This window comes from Phlebotomus papatasi, chromosome 1, assembly GCF_024763615.1.
Source record: "Phlebotomus papatasi isolate M1 chromosome 1, Ppap_2.1, whole genome shotgun sequence".
In the NCBI taxonomy this organism is placed as follows: domain Eukaryota; kingdom Metazoa; phylum Arthropoda; class Insecta; order Diptera; family Psychodidae; genus Phlebotomus; species Phlebotomus papatasi.
The window spans coordinates 101,847,684-101,861,233 of record NC_077222.1 but is presented as its reverse complement, the minus strand read 5'-3'; the positions used below and the strand labels follow the sequence as shown (position 1 = coordinate 101,861,233).

General features: G+C 33.4%; 1 protein-coding gene across 4 annotated transcripts in view; it reads left to right on the top strand.

The window, feature by feature from the left end:
* Window positions 1–13,550, top strand: part of LOC129810100 (titin) — a 79,692-nt gene that overhangs the window by 54,710 nt on the left and 11,432 nt on the right. For 2 of the 4 annotated variants that reach the window (XM_055860369.1, XM_055860367.1), the window contains exon 2: window positions 10,458–10,537. In XM_055860369.1, coding sequence (XP_055716344.1) covers window positions 10,468–10,537 — 70 coding nt within the window. In that variant the 5' untranslated portion in view covers window positions 10,458–10,467. Of the gene's footprint in view, window positions 1–7,165; window positions 7,473–10,457; window positions 10,538–13,550 lie in introns of those variants that run through there. The other 2 variants (XM_055860370.1, XM_055860368.1) reach the window with 2 other exon arrangements.

Here is a 13,550-nt window from a genome sequence, read left to right as displayed (position 1 = left end):
TGAAAGTCATGTGCTTTGATTGATTTTATACACGGTCTTTGGTGTATCAGTCATTGACTGGCCATTGCCATTTTTGTGGACTTCTATTCTATGGCACAATAAATATTATTTTATGCTAAAAGTGACACATTAATATTTTTCTTAACTGTTTCAGCAGCTTTTTTAATGTGTCGTTGTTTTTTTTTCCTACCTCGCCAGAGTGTGTCTTTAATTACCAAGTAGGGAGATATAACGTGGGTATTAAATGCTCGAAAAACACAAACATGGTTATTTTATCTGTGAAATTTCTTCTCATTAAATGTGCGGGAGTGTTTGCTGACGGTTATTTTTTTTGTGCCTAATGTCTTCTGTACCTTCGCATTTTGTCGCATGTCTCAGGGAATAAGTCACCTCTCAATTGTTCTGCAGCAAATTTTCATCTGCACCTATTCATCTTACCTCACTGCTGTCTCACGAAATTTCAAGTCAATTGAGACACTTTGATTTTCCAATGGATTCTATCCAATTGTGCAGAGAAATATTTATGCACCTGCAAGTATAGTGCTGGAGGACGGTTTCCTTTAAGACGTTCAAATGATGCTTCACGCCAATAAACTACTGCATTTAATTGCACTGAAGACTTTTCCCTTTCTTATGCAAGCACCACTCAAATCACAATTATACAGTCAACGGTCACAGTTGTACGACAACTTTGCGGTATCTAGGAAGTTTTACATTAATTTAAATCATGTAGACTAAGGGCCTTGACAGACCTGAGAATTAGCCGAGAGACGCTTTTGCGTAATTATATTAGAAATAGGGTAAATTTAGCTAATTCAAAACTTGTTCCAAATAGAAATTTTTCTCTACTCCAAATGGGGACGTCATTGTTTTCATGATAAATACAGGACTAAATTATTATATTTATATATTTTCTATATCACAGTTCCATTCTTTAGTTAATTTTGCTGCAAATAAAACGAAAATCCATTCATATTCACAAATTTTAATTTGGTAATTTCTCAGAAAAATTAAAAGTGTACCTTTTCACCATCGAATTTTTCATCTATCGAACTTGTTTTCCAATGAAAAACACAATGAGGTGGCTGTTGTTTATTCGTTTTGTTTAACATTTATGTCATATTTCTGGCTAATTTTAGTTAAATTAAGTGCTAATCTTTATTGATAACGGTACGTGAAGTTTTCAAAGGAATAATTACCTATTTCGTGAACAAAAAGGGTTTTTTTGAAGTGTTTGCAAATGCTTAAATAGGAAACCCCGGAAATATGATTTTTTTGGAGAGATTGTGTTATTGTTTTAGATGGGAAAGGAGAAAAGACCAGGAATAAGAACAAATCCTGCACTCAAGAGCAACTCAGCAAGGTTTTGGAAGCCTTTCGTCGCGGTTTCACTTACACTGTTTGTCTCCAATTAGAAAATTTCCCTTGTCTCCATTTGGATTAATTTGTTTCCAATAGAAGCATTTTGCACTTGTGTGTTTGTCTTGTATTTAAGAAGTTTTCAAATTATATTTAAAGAATTTTCACTAAACAGTAACATTCTAGAAGAGTCAAGGAGCAAATTTATGAAATTCTCTTCAGAAGAAAATTGAACTTAAAGTGTTGAATCTTCTGTGAAAGTTAAAACGTCTGAAAATGGTTTTGAACATTTACCCTAATGGTTAAACTAAATTTTCATCATTTTCCACTAAGTCGCCTCTCGGCTTAAGTCGTAAGGGTGCCTGATTTCTTACATTACTTGTATTTATGTTGACCATTTCTTCAGTGGGCAAATGACTTCAAGTTTCGCCCTCTGAAGTCTGATACCTAACTAAAAAAATCACAATCTATAAAGGTCTCTTTACACATTGTAAATTATTTTCATCAAAATCAAAACTTGCTTTTTGAAAGTAATCGTTCGTACTACTGTATAGGGGGAAATGTCAAAAGTTCGTCAAATTTGACAAAAACCACTCCCAATGTTTAGGGTCACCAACATATATCACTTCCCTTAATTCTAACGATTCTAGCACAGTAGAAAAATAGTTCAAAAGTTTGACGTACACCTTGACATTTTACCTTTTGGATAATTTTAAATATGTTAGACGTTTACAGCATTAACGTTGTTCTGTATTTTTACTTAACTAATATGTATCTTCTTGAGTTTACTTTCACTTATTCATTCAACTTCAATTATTGAGGTTTAACGATTAGTCAATTTACAATGCAATTAAAATTTACGATATTCTTTATATCTCATAAAAAAAATAGTTCAACTATTTAATTTGAAAAATTTCCTGTAGCGAACGTAATGTTACAAAGAGAATGCAAATGATGATTCTATCGGAAATGTATTATAATTTTTGCTACAAAGAAAAATTGCAAAGTTTTATCCCAAGCTTTCTCCTTGCAAGACTGGTACGAATGAAATGCTAAGTAAAATAGTCTAAAAACAATAAGAGATGGTAATCACGGTTTCCGTGGGGTCATACACAGACCGAAGGTTCAATGGAGATGGATCATTCCAAGGTCCGAGTTTTTAAAGCTACCTAAATTTTGTTTTAAATCAATAAATCGACATAACATTTATTAATGTTTTTATATTAACTGAATTGAAGTCCTCAATCGGACTGACTTAATCTGATATGCTGCGTAGCGTCAAAAATATTCCTAAAAACTTTTATCACATAACCTCAACTTTGTTCGAGACATAACCTTAATTTTTACAAGACCATATAAATTGGGTTTTTAATGAATTTGAACTTGCTTGAATAATATTAAGTTTATTGTAATAATTGAATTGCATATAAATTCATTAAAAACAAATTCATTTCAATCCAATAACGGTTGTTTTTAGTTACACATATGTTTTGTTAGGTTATGTCTTCTTAAGATTTATTTACTTCCTAATAGTGTTGCTTAGAAATCAAGTTATTGTCCAATTAAAATAGCTAATTGCTGCTCTGTCTGAACGGTGAAATTAATTATTCATATAAAGTTTCAAAGACTTTTCAAATTAGTATTTTTGTATTTCCTTTCATAACCAAACACTCCTAACCTACTAAGGGGTTCTTTAGACATTAATCTTTTGTCTATACATGGCTTAACTTTTCGAACTTCTTATTATACAGTATTTTTAGGGAAATTTTCTTTCAGGATTCTTTATAATTTGTTTAGAAACTAGAAATATTCGGAAGAGAGGTTAGGTCCCTACTTTGAAGATCGTTCAACCTAACCTAAACTAACCTAAATTACTTCTATCTTAATTTAAGAACTTTATTCACCCGTATTAAGGTACTTATTAAAATCGCAAAATCGCATTTGAAGAAAAGGTGATTGAACCTTCCTGACCCAGTAGTGTGAAGATACTCTCATCCAAAAATCACAAAGAGGTGATTTGTGATTAGTGTCTCTGTTTGATATTATTGCTCTCTTTCAATGGGGGCGCCTCTACAAGTGAAAAATTAATGTCGAGGTTCCGCTTCATTGGATTGATTGATGAATTATTCTTAAAAAGTTATTACATATACATTGTTGTGAAGGTAAAAAGAAGTTAAAAAAAGGGGAAAAAATTGAGTCAATTGGAAATATTGCTGGTGTCCCAAGAGTGAAAATACCAATCCATTAATCTCTCCAGCTGGTCAAAGAATGCCTGCAATTGTGCATTTGAAAACTATGTGAAACATGAATACGATGAGGAAACCATCACTCTGACATATCGATGGAATTTGGAACAGAGAGAAGATTCCTTTGGCAATTGTTGCGGTGAAAAATTGAAGTTTTCCGTGTTATAACATGAAAATAGAAATATATTTCATAAACTAGCAATATATTTTTTTTATTTAAAGAAAATAAACTCTCTCTTTCTAATGACGAAGAAGAAAGAGTATTATTAGGAATCTCATTTGTATTCTTATGCCATTCAGTAATCGAAAAGAGTTAATGAAATTTCACGGAGGATTATGATATTACACAGAGTCACAGGTGACGTCTTCAGGGCTAAGTCACCTGACACGTGGATTTTTTTCTAGTTGATTTGAGCAACAAACAAAAAAAAAACATCAAGATTCAGTGAAAATGAAACCAATCTCCTTGACACGACATGCTTTCGATAGAGAATTTGAGTGATTTTCATTTGTAAGCATCGTACAGAAATATGAAATTAAAACGAACGATTGTAATTACAATCGAAGATGATTGTTCAAATGTTCCATAGACTGGTGGCATAGGTTATGGTCTGTATTATATTTATGACTGCCTCTCAGAAGCCTTTTAATTTGAAAAAGAAAAAGTTTGAATAATGAACTTAATGGGAATTTCAGAGGTTTCCGGTCACTTGGGCTCATCTTACCTAGGAGCCTAGATAGTTGTTAGGTCTGGTGGTATCCTGTCATAATTCTCTGACCTTACTGCAACTTCCTTGGCTGCAACGTTCCTCTGCTAGCTCCCTTTAGCACTCCTGAAGGTACTTAGCACGTACCTTCAGAGACGTACTTTACGTCGTTGCCGTAGGGAAAAGTACTCTCCCTTCGAACGTTTATGCCTTCGAATAATGTGAATTTCATTTGTTTTTCGTAAGAGATTTACACTAAATTATCACGGAATTATCAACAATTGATGATAAGCCAATTAATATTTAATAGAAATGTGTATGTCTCGTAGGAAAACTAAAAGAAAATTCACATTATTCGAAGCCATGAACTTTCGGAGGGAGTGTACTTTCCCCTAAAGATCCGTCCTGACGAGTTTTCGTAATAATCATGCTTTTATAGGAAGTGTCTAACCCTCTCTAAACGGACCAGATCCCTTGTTCGTTAGCCTCAGGTTCGTGACTTCCCATTGGGGTTGGTTACCCAATCTTCTATCATTGACCTGGGTTTATCGGAGTCTACCCGGCATCTAGTCCACTTGGTAGTGAACATAGAAGTTAAAGAGAACTGGCTATGTATCGAACTACTCCCTCCATCGCCATTCAGATTCACAGAGCCCCTCAGGGCTTTAAGTGCTTAAATGTTTTGGCTACCACTTGCATTGTAACTAAATTTCAGATCTTTTTGTTGTGATCCAGCTTGTTCTTATTGATATTTGAGTCTGGAATTAATGGTGACCTTAATAGGATTTCTATTTGGCCTTGAAGAATGCTTGAAGAATGGTCTGGTACTCAATAAGAAGCCTTATAAGGGCTTTAGACTAGAGACTTAGCTATTAAGTCACAGTCTGAAAAGATCGGTTTAAGTACTTTGTTCGTGGTTTGTCGATGAAGACAAATTTCTTAAAGCGACGTACTTTCACCAGAATTCAAAGGACAAGGTTTCAATTTAGATCTGAAAAGGTTTCTGATTTGACCTCAGTCATATTGCGAAACTGGCATGAGATTCAAGTTTGAAGCTAGTCGTGGACTTTAGTTATTCATTCGAGCAGCTGGAATCCTACCACTCGGGTGAGGTGATCCCGTTATCTCTTCGGGAATTGTTTTCAATCAGATACTAACTTGATCGGATCATACGATTTTCGTTTCTAGGGAAACCAGGCTTCCTCAGTGATTTTATCTTCTTCTCATCTATTCTCAATCTACCACTGTTTTCCTATGTTGTAGTTCGTGTGATGAACTTTGTTTCCCAGTATCCTTGAACTGGTAGGCTCTGTTACATTGCAGATTTCTAGCTCTTGGTTTGTTGATCACCTTCTAGTTTTCGTATCTCCGTGTTTTTGATTCAGGGAATCTTAATTTTCGCAACTCTTTTGTGCAGATGTTAAGGAAAAGGGTCGTTTAAACTGACCTTCAATTTATGTTTGCGTTATGTCTTCGGACTCCGGAAAGATTATATGATGACATTTCTGCTTTGACAGCTTCCATTCTCGATCTACCACTGTTCTTTTATCTTGTACTTCTTGTGGTTGACTTTATTTTCGATTTCTTTGAAGTGGTAAGCCTTATTACCTCATAGACCTCATGGTTCCCTGATCCCCTACCAGGTCTTCGTGTCTGCTTCTGCCTGTTTTAGGGAGTCCTAAACAGTTTTCTGCTTTGGCATGCTCTTTTCTCGGCCTACCACTGTCCTCCTACCTTTGTAGTTCATATGATGAACTTTATTTCCTGGCTTCTTCGAACGGGTAGGCCTTGATACCTTGCAGAGATCGTGTTTCCTTGATATTCTTCTAGGTCTTCGTGTGCCTGGAGGGACTTACAATTTTCGCAACTCATTTGTACAGATTCCGAAGAACAAGGTACCTTGAAACTGGCTTTCAAATCATATTCGCGTTATATCTTCGGTCTTCAGAAATATATGATCACGTTTCTGCTTTGAAAGATTCCATTCTTGATCTGCCACTTTTCTCCTATCTTGTAGTTCGTGTGATAGACTTCGTTTCCGACTTTTTTGACGTGGTGGACTTTGATACCTCATTAACATCATTGTTCTCTGATTTATGAAGTCCTAATAACATTTCTGCTTTGGTATGCTCTTTTCTCGGCCTACCACTGTCTTCCTATCTGTGTAGTTCATGTGATGAACTTTATTTCCTGACTTCTTCGAAAGGGCAGACCTTGATACCTTGCAGAGATCTTGGTTCCATTGATATTCTTCTAGGTGTTCGTGTGCCTGGCTAGGAGAGTTCTGATTTTCGCAACCCTTGTACAGATGTCTTGAAGCGGGTTTTCGGAAATATGATTACGTTTCTGATTTGAAAGATTTAATTCTCGATCTACCACCGTTCTTCTATCTTATAGTTCGTGTGGTTAACTTTATTTCCGACTTCTTGAAATCCAGCTTCTGCCAGGTGTTCGTGTCGTAGTGTTTTTGGTTCAAGGAGTTGTTCCTTCATTGAATTCTTGGTCAAGACGGGTCAGGCTCAAGTGGCCATAAGTGGGGAATTTTAATTAAGCAAAATCCTAACCAAATGCAAAATGTGATCCCATGCCATACCTCCACCCTATGTCTCCTCCATATTTTATCACTCATTCCAAAGCACAAGAGTTTCTGATATGGCATAAAAAATGGGGACTTGATACAAAAACAATACACACAATCTTATCACAAACACCTTTTATAATATTAAATGAATTCCCCAATAATCTTCGCGCAGATATAGCAAATAAAAGAGTATTTTTTGCGCGATAACTTATGTATAGAGTATAGAGAGAGACATTCCTTAGATATTGAGACTTTTAGTTGTTGTTCACCCCACATTCACCTATTTTTGTGTGTACTGAAAAGAGGTGTCTTGGCAATTAAAAGAGTTTTGTGTCGCCTGGACAACAGAAAATTTGGCATTTGATTGCTGAGCAGAAAATAATTATGAGATTGTGTTTATACTTCTTTTTTTATTATTTGCGTGAGATTGTGTTGTGATGTGTATAAGTTTGAATTTCATGGTCAATAGGCAATAATTTTCCTCCATTTAATTTTTATATGTCACATTTTCCGCCTCATTTTCTTCTGCCGCTCTTCGTCCGAGAGATAGATAAAAAAAACAGTTGAAAGAAATAAAATGTGAGTACTTGAAACAACTGTGAAAAATGTTACAAACTTTATAACTGATTGGAAGGTATTTGCAATGCAGAAATTAAATGCATATCGTCTTAGTTATTTCATAGCAATCAATTTTAATTACTCCTGTTTTATTAGTGTTTTTTTTATATTCTTTTGTATGCCTTTTAACATTTTTGCTCGAATATCTGCATTGAGGTTCAATAGTGGTAAAAGTTAACCCTTCATTGGATTTTGTGATCAAGCATAAACTTTACTTTCTGAAGTGAATCTAAGAACTTGGTGGGTTCTGTGTAGTATCTTCCGGAAGAAAGATATTTTTAAATAATCTCAAGAGAAGTGAATTTAAAACATACAATGACCGGAGTTTAAAGGAGTCAGAGGTTAAGTTTATAAGGTTAAGGCAGGTGGTAAATAAGTTTGCCACTCATGGTTCACTTTGGCTGCCGATCAACGCAATTTTGGAAGCTGATCGCGCGATCAGAGCGTTTTTGGAGACTTATCGCGCAATCAGTGAGATTTTGTAAACTTATTCGCGCGTTCACCGTGATCTTGGAGACTGATCGGCGCGATCGGCGAATCTGTCACTCACAGTTCATTCGCTGGCCATACTTATTTACCCAGCGTAAATAGATCTGCCACTCACTGTTTACTGTCGGTGCCAAGCAGCGCGATCCTGGAGACTGATCCCATGATCAAAGCGTTTTTGGAGACCGATCATGAGATCAATGTTAATTTATAGACTTACCAGCGCGACCATTACGATCTTGGAAAGTGATCGGCGCGATCTGTCGATCTTCCACTCATGGTTTACTCGCTGGCCATACTTATTTACTGATCCCATGATCAAAGCGATCTTGGAGACTAATCGTATGATCAAAGCGCTATTGGAGACCGATCATGAGATCAATGTTACTTTATAGACTTACCAGCGCGATCATAACGATCTTGGAGACTGATCTGCCGATCTGCCACTCAGGGTTTACTCGCTGACCATACTTATTTACCCCCTAGAATAAGGGCTTACTGGACTTTAAGGTTATGTCGCTTAGAAGCCTTCCTGTATTCTTCAAATGTGTATGTTGAGATAAGATGCATTTGGATGTAACATCTTAGAATATTTTCCTCTCTTGAATATGATTTGATTTTCTACGGTTTTTCTAACATAACCTTTTGCTCAAATAAGAAATAAGGTTATGTCGTTTTGTAGCCTCTCCGTGACATTTATATGTGCATTTTGCACATATAAATGAATAAAGTAATAGTAAGTTATATTTACACAAATAAGTTATATTTACATGGAACATCATACATTTTTTTGCCCTCTTGAATATTCTTTGACCTTTTTTAGGTTTTTGAACCATAACCTCAATATGAAACATAACCTTTTGATCAAATAAGAAACAGGATAACAACTGAATTCTTTCATATATTTTAATTTTTCTAAGCTATTAAAATGTTTTTCTATCAAAATCCCAGATTATAGATCTATTCAATTTCAAGAGTAAATTTGTATAATAAATTGTCCGACATAACCTCTAAAATCATCTTTTAATTAATCTTTTGCTCAGTTTCTCCAATAGATTGAAATATCTTGAGATTGATAAAATAACCAGAATCAAGACGCTCTTGCCTACAAAATGGATAAAACTTGTGAAATAATCGCATACGTTTTTTCAAAACTTTTGGAGTTTGTTCCGTTCAAAATTTTAAGGTTATGTTCAGCATAATTTGGTAATGCAAACTATCTTATGAAAAGAATGAACGAATGTGGCTCAAGATAGATTCACGCATTTTTTAATATTTTAATTACGTATTTTATTATACTATTTATTATATTCTTTTATTTTTTTACTTTTCCCAATGAACGATTTTGCAATAAAATTGCAAAATCGTTTATGCAAAGAACAATGAAGAAAAAAAACAAATGCTTTTTCTGCCTGATTATTTTATAAAGTATTTCATCTATCTTTTTATAATTGACAGAAAGGCTCCTCTTGCCCTATCATTTCCATATCATTGGAAATTTTTAGGTTATAATAAACATAACCTCAAAAATTCAATACAATATTTTGTAGCGGATCTCTAATATCTCTTGTTATAATAATTTTATAATTAATAATCACAATGATGGTTAATGAAGCTTTTCAAAAGGTTTTAGATGTCAAATAGATAAACTTCTAACCTCAAAAACATAACAATTCTTCCTGTTTGAAATTTTCTTGTGCCATTTAAGTAAAATTCAGTAAAGAAATTACAGATTCTTTGAAGTATTGAGAATATTTCACGGTAAATTGGACATGGAAATTCTTTTATGAATATTTTTATTTGTAGAGGTTAGGTAGTACATAACCTCAAATTTTTGAATAATCCCTCGAGAAATATAATAGAAAAAATTGGCACCTTCTTGAGCAATTAAGTTTTAAGATGCATTTGTTTTTACTAAATTCAAAAAATTCAAAGTATTTTTATTTAGCAAAGTTATGAGCATAAGAGCGTAATATAATGTAAATTTTAGCACATTGCTATGTGTGTTTATTTCCACTGCAATTGTTTCAAGAGCGAGAATTTCTTTGGAATCGACACAATTCTATAAATATATATAGACTTTCCCACTCTCCCTCTTCGTTTGATAAATAGATTCACCTGATGTGTTGTGGAGATTCTTCGGTAGAATTCCTAATATTTATATACCCCAACAATAGAACAAGTCATGCCACGTGAGTAATAATTGTAATTACGCCACTTGCTTAAATGCCATCAGTTGAGTGAGAAGAAAATAAATGACTTTTCTCTTTTTCCTTTTATCGCTACCGCAGCATTTCTGATGACTCAAAAAGTCAGAGAAGTTCTCCAGGGAGAGATGGTCTGAGGAAATTGGGGATTAATCAAAGAGAAAATGAGAAACATTCTCAATTTCCCGTTTGTTAGTATTTATGATACAATGTTAGTGACTCGTGTTTCTTTTTTTTTTGAATTTCTTTTCAGAGAGAAAATAATGATGAATGGGGGCGTTAAAAATGGATTATCCACTCTCAATCGATTACTTGGGAAGAAAAATAAAGATGGTAAGCATTTTTTTTGTTAATCAATTTGCAAGCAAAAATATTTTATTCTTAAAGCACCTGCAATTTGGCATTTATTGCAAATTCTTACCCATTCCATTACTCACGATGCTATTCATTAATTGACTGTCCGAGTACAATTGCAATTTTGCAATGATGATGCAAAAGTATAAGAATGCAATCAATTTTCCATCGATTTCTTTTTGCCTGAATATTTTTGAATCACGATTTTGGGAAATGAAGGGGAAAAATAACATCACCCTGTTGGCTATTACGCACTTAACCAGATAAATACTTCTGAAGATTCCACATTTCTTGGTGGAAATCGTGATTTTGTTTGAGTTGGGGAATTGATAAGAAAGATAATGCACAAATTGTGTTTAAAAGTGTATGTTGAGCCTTTTTTTTTCTTTCAAAAAATCAAAGGGGGAAATTGTGTGTGAAAATTAGTCATTCCTGCGTGTTCTAACAACTTTTTTTTGCGAGAGAAAAATAATTTCTGTTGATGAGAAATTTACCCAATTACCATTGACAATGACATAAATACCACCATAAATATTGAATATTTGATGTAAATTTCCGTCACATGCAATGTCGTCATTTAAAGTAATTTTTATCAACTCTGCTGAATAGTACAGGTTGTAGCGATAAAAGTGTCCCATTTAGAATAACAATTATCTCCTTATAGAACGTTTTCAGGGGATTGATTTACATATCATTGAGAGCTAAATTGCAGTTGATTCTGAAATGTATTATGCCCAAAGCACAATAACTTTTGTTTGTAAACATATTTTCAACATTCCCTACCAGAGAGACAGAGATGACTAGATCTCTGTTTCATTCACTCTCATTGAAATGTCAAAAACATGTTTACAAAACAAAGATTATTATGCGTTGGGCATTACAAAACCATACAAACAAATCACAAAATTTTACACAATTTTTTTGAGTATTTACGAACATTTACAAACATATGTTTGTAAAATAACAACAAACCCAATGAACCGGAAGCAAGTTCTAAAACGAAATTTGAAAATACGATGTAAGCATTGCACAATGCTTGAACTTGTGACTTAGGTGGTATAAGTGGCGGATATAGGGGGTAGCAAAGAGGCAATGTTGAAAGGGCTCCTATAATATTTAAAAAATTGAAATAATGAAAGTGTAAAACCAAAAATATTCAAGGTCGTTAAGATTTAGCTCACATTAAGGATATTTTTATCCAAGACGCTTTTGCTGTTTTGAATTATCTGTTTAATCGTATTAGCTTTCCAAAAAGCTCAAAATAATTTATTTGGATTAAAAATCGATAACAGATTTAAAACGTTGAAAGATATTAAAAACGGTATGCAATTTTTTTTAAATGTTCAAATTAGGTTTTTAAAAGAACTTTGCGGAAATTTTTGATCACATTTTCTCAAATTACGCTACAATGTCGTCTTGCAAGCTAGAGCTTTCCATATCAGACTTCAAAATAATCAAAATAGGGTTAGAATTGTATTTATCAAAGAAACTTTCAAAAAGTTTTTGATACTCTTAAAAAAAGAGTATTTTCCATTCTATTTTTGATCAATTTTCTTCCAATTTCTTCAAGAAAAAATCTTCATGATGGCTTTAACAAGCTTTCAGCTTACGAAATCCGAAAAAATAGAATTTAAATTATTTTTTTTTTAGTTTAAAACACATAAAAGAACATTTTTTTCTTTACCGGAATTTTCATCAAAGATAAGCCCATTTGGAAATATTTTACACTTATTAGAAATTTCTTGTGGAAGTGTTTTCGTATTTTCAAATATTTTGAGATAATTAAAAAACTATAGGAAAATGGATTTATCGTGAATATTAAATAGAAAGCTTGTTGAAATCTTCCTATAAAGAAATTTCAAATAAAAACTAAAACATAACTAAACAGGAAAATTTGGAGATCAGGAAAATTTTATAAAGTCGAAATTCACATTCCTTTCTTAAAAGCGTGACTTATGGCTATCCTTTTCTTTCGCACTCTTCTTCTTCTTCTTCTTTTAAACATCACACCTGATTAAATTTAGTTGAGACCGATTTTAAGACCGAAAGAGTGAGATGTGAGATAGATTGATGCAAATCTTTCGAGAAAGAAAGAGAAGATGTGCTAAAGTTATAAGGAATCTTAATGCCTTTGCCCTATGTTTTATATCAGGAAAATTTTCATTCCTTTATCGAAGGTTTTGCATATTTCAGTACCAATCTTGCGCAATCAAATCTAAGTTGAATTTAGATTTTGTTAGTTTTGAACTTAGTTAATCAAGCTAAATTTAATTTAGATTTCATTGTGAAAACGTTGAGTAGGAATATGCAGTAGATTTGAATTTAAGAAATAAGAAGCTGAAATTTTGGTTTAATAAAATTTTTCTGATCTAAAATGCGTACCGTACTGTGTATTATCAAAAATAAAAATAGTCTCACAGTTCGGATTTAAAGATAAATAATAAAAGTAATAATTTACAAGGTTCTTGCGATTAGTCTTAATATTTGAAAAAGTACTTAAATTTTAAGACGAACTTTATCAGTAAGAATAAAATAGCTTATAATGGCTCCGGCACTTCTTTTAGGTCACAAAAATTTCATGAAGCCAAAATTCGAATTTCTTTCTTTCTCACACGCTTAGCATTATGTATATTTCATTCTTTCGCTATCTTGTTTTTCATTTAAATATCGTGATAAATTCAATTTAGCTTAAACGATTTTGAAAGTCAATTTTGATTTCGTGGGAGCGCCTCGGGATCGAACCCGAACACCTTCCTGAAGTGGCGGAGGATCGACAAGCGTGGGCTGCTAATTTGGGTGTTATGGGCCCGCGGCCCCAATAGGGATAAGCGGTTGAAAATGAATGAATGAATTTTGATTTCATGAAATTGTCCTGATCTAAAAGGTTTGCCGGAGCTATAAAGGTCAACATAAAGATATAAAGCTCAAAGACTTATCAACAAAATTTATAGGATAGTTACTAATTCTTTAATTTCATAAAATCAAACTATTA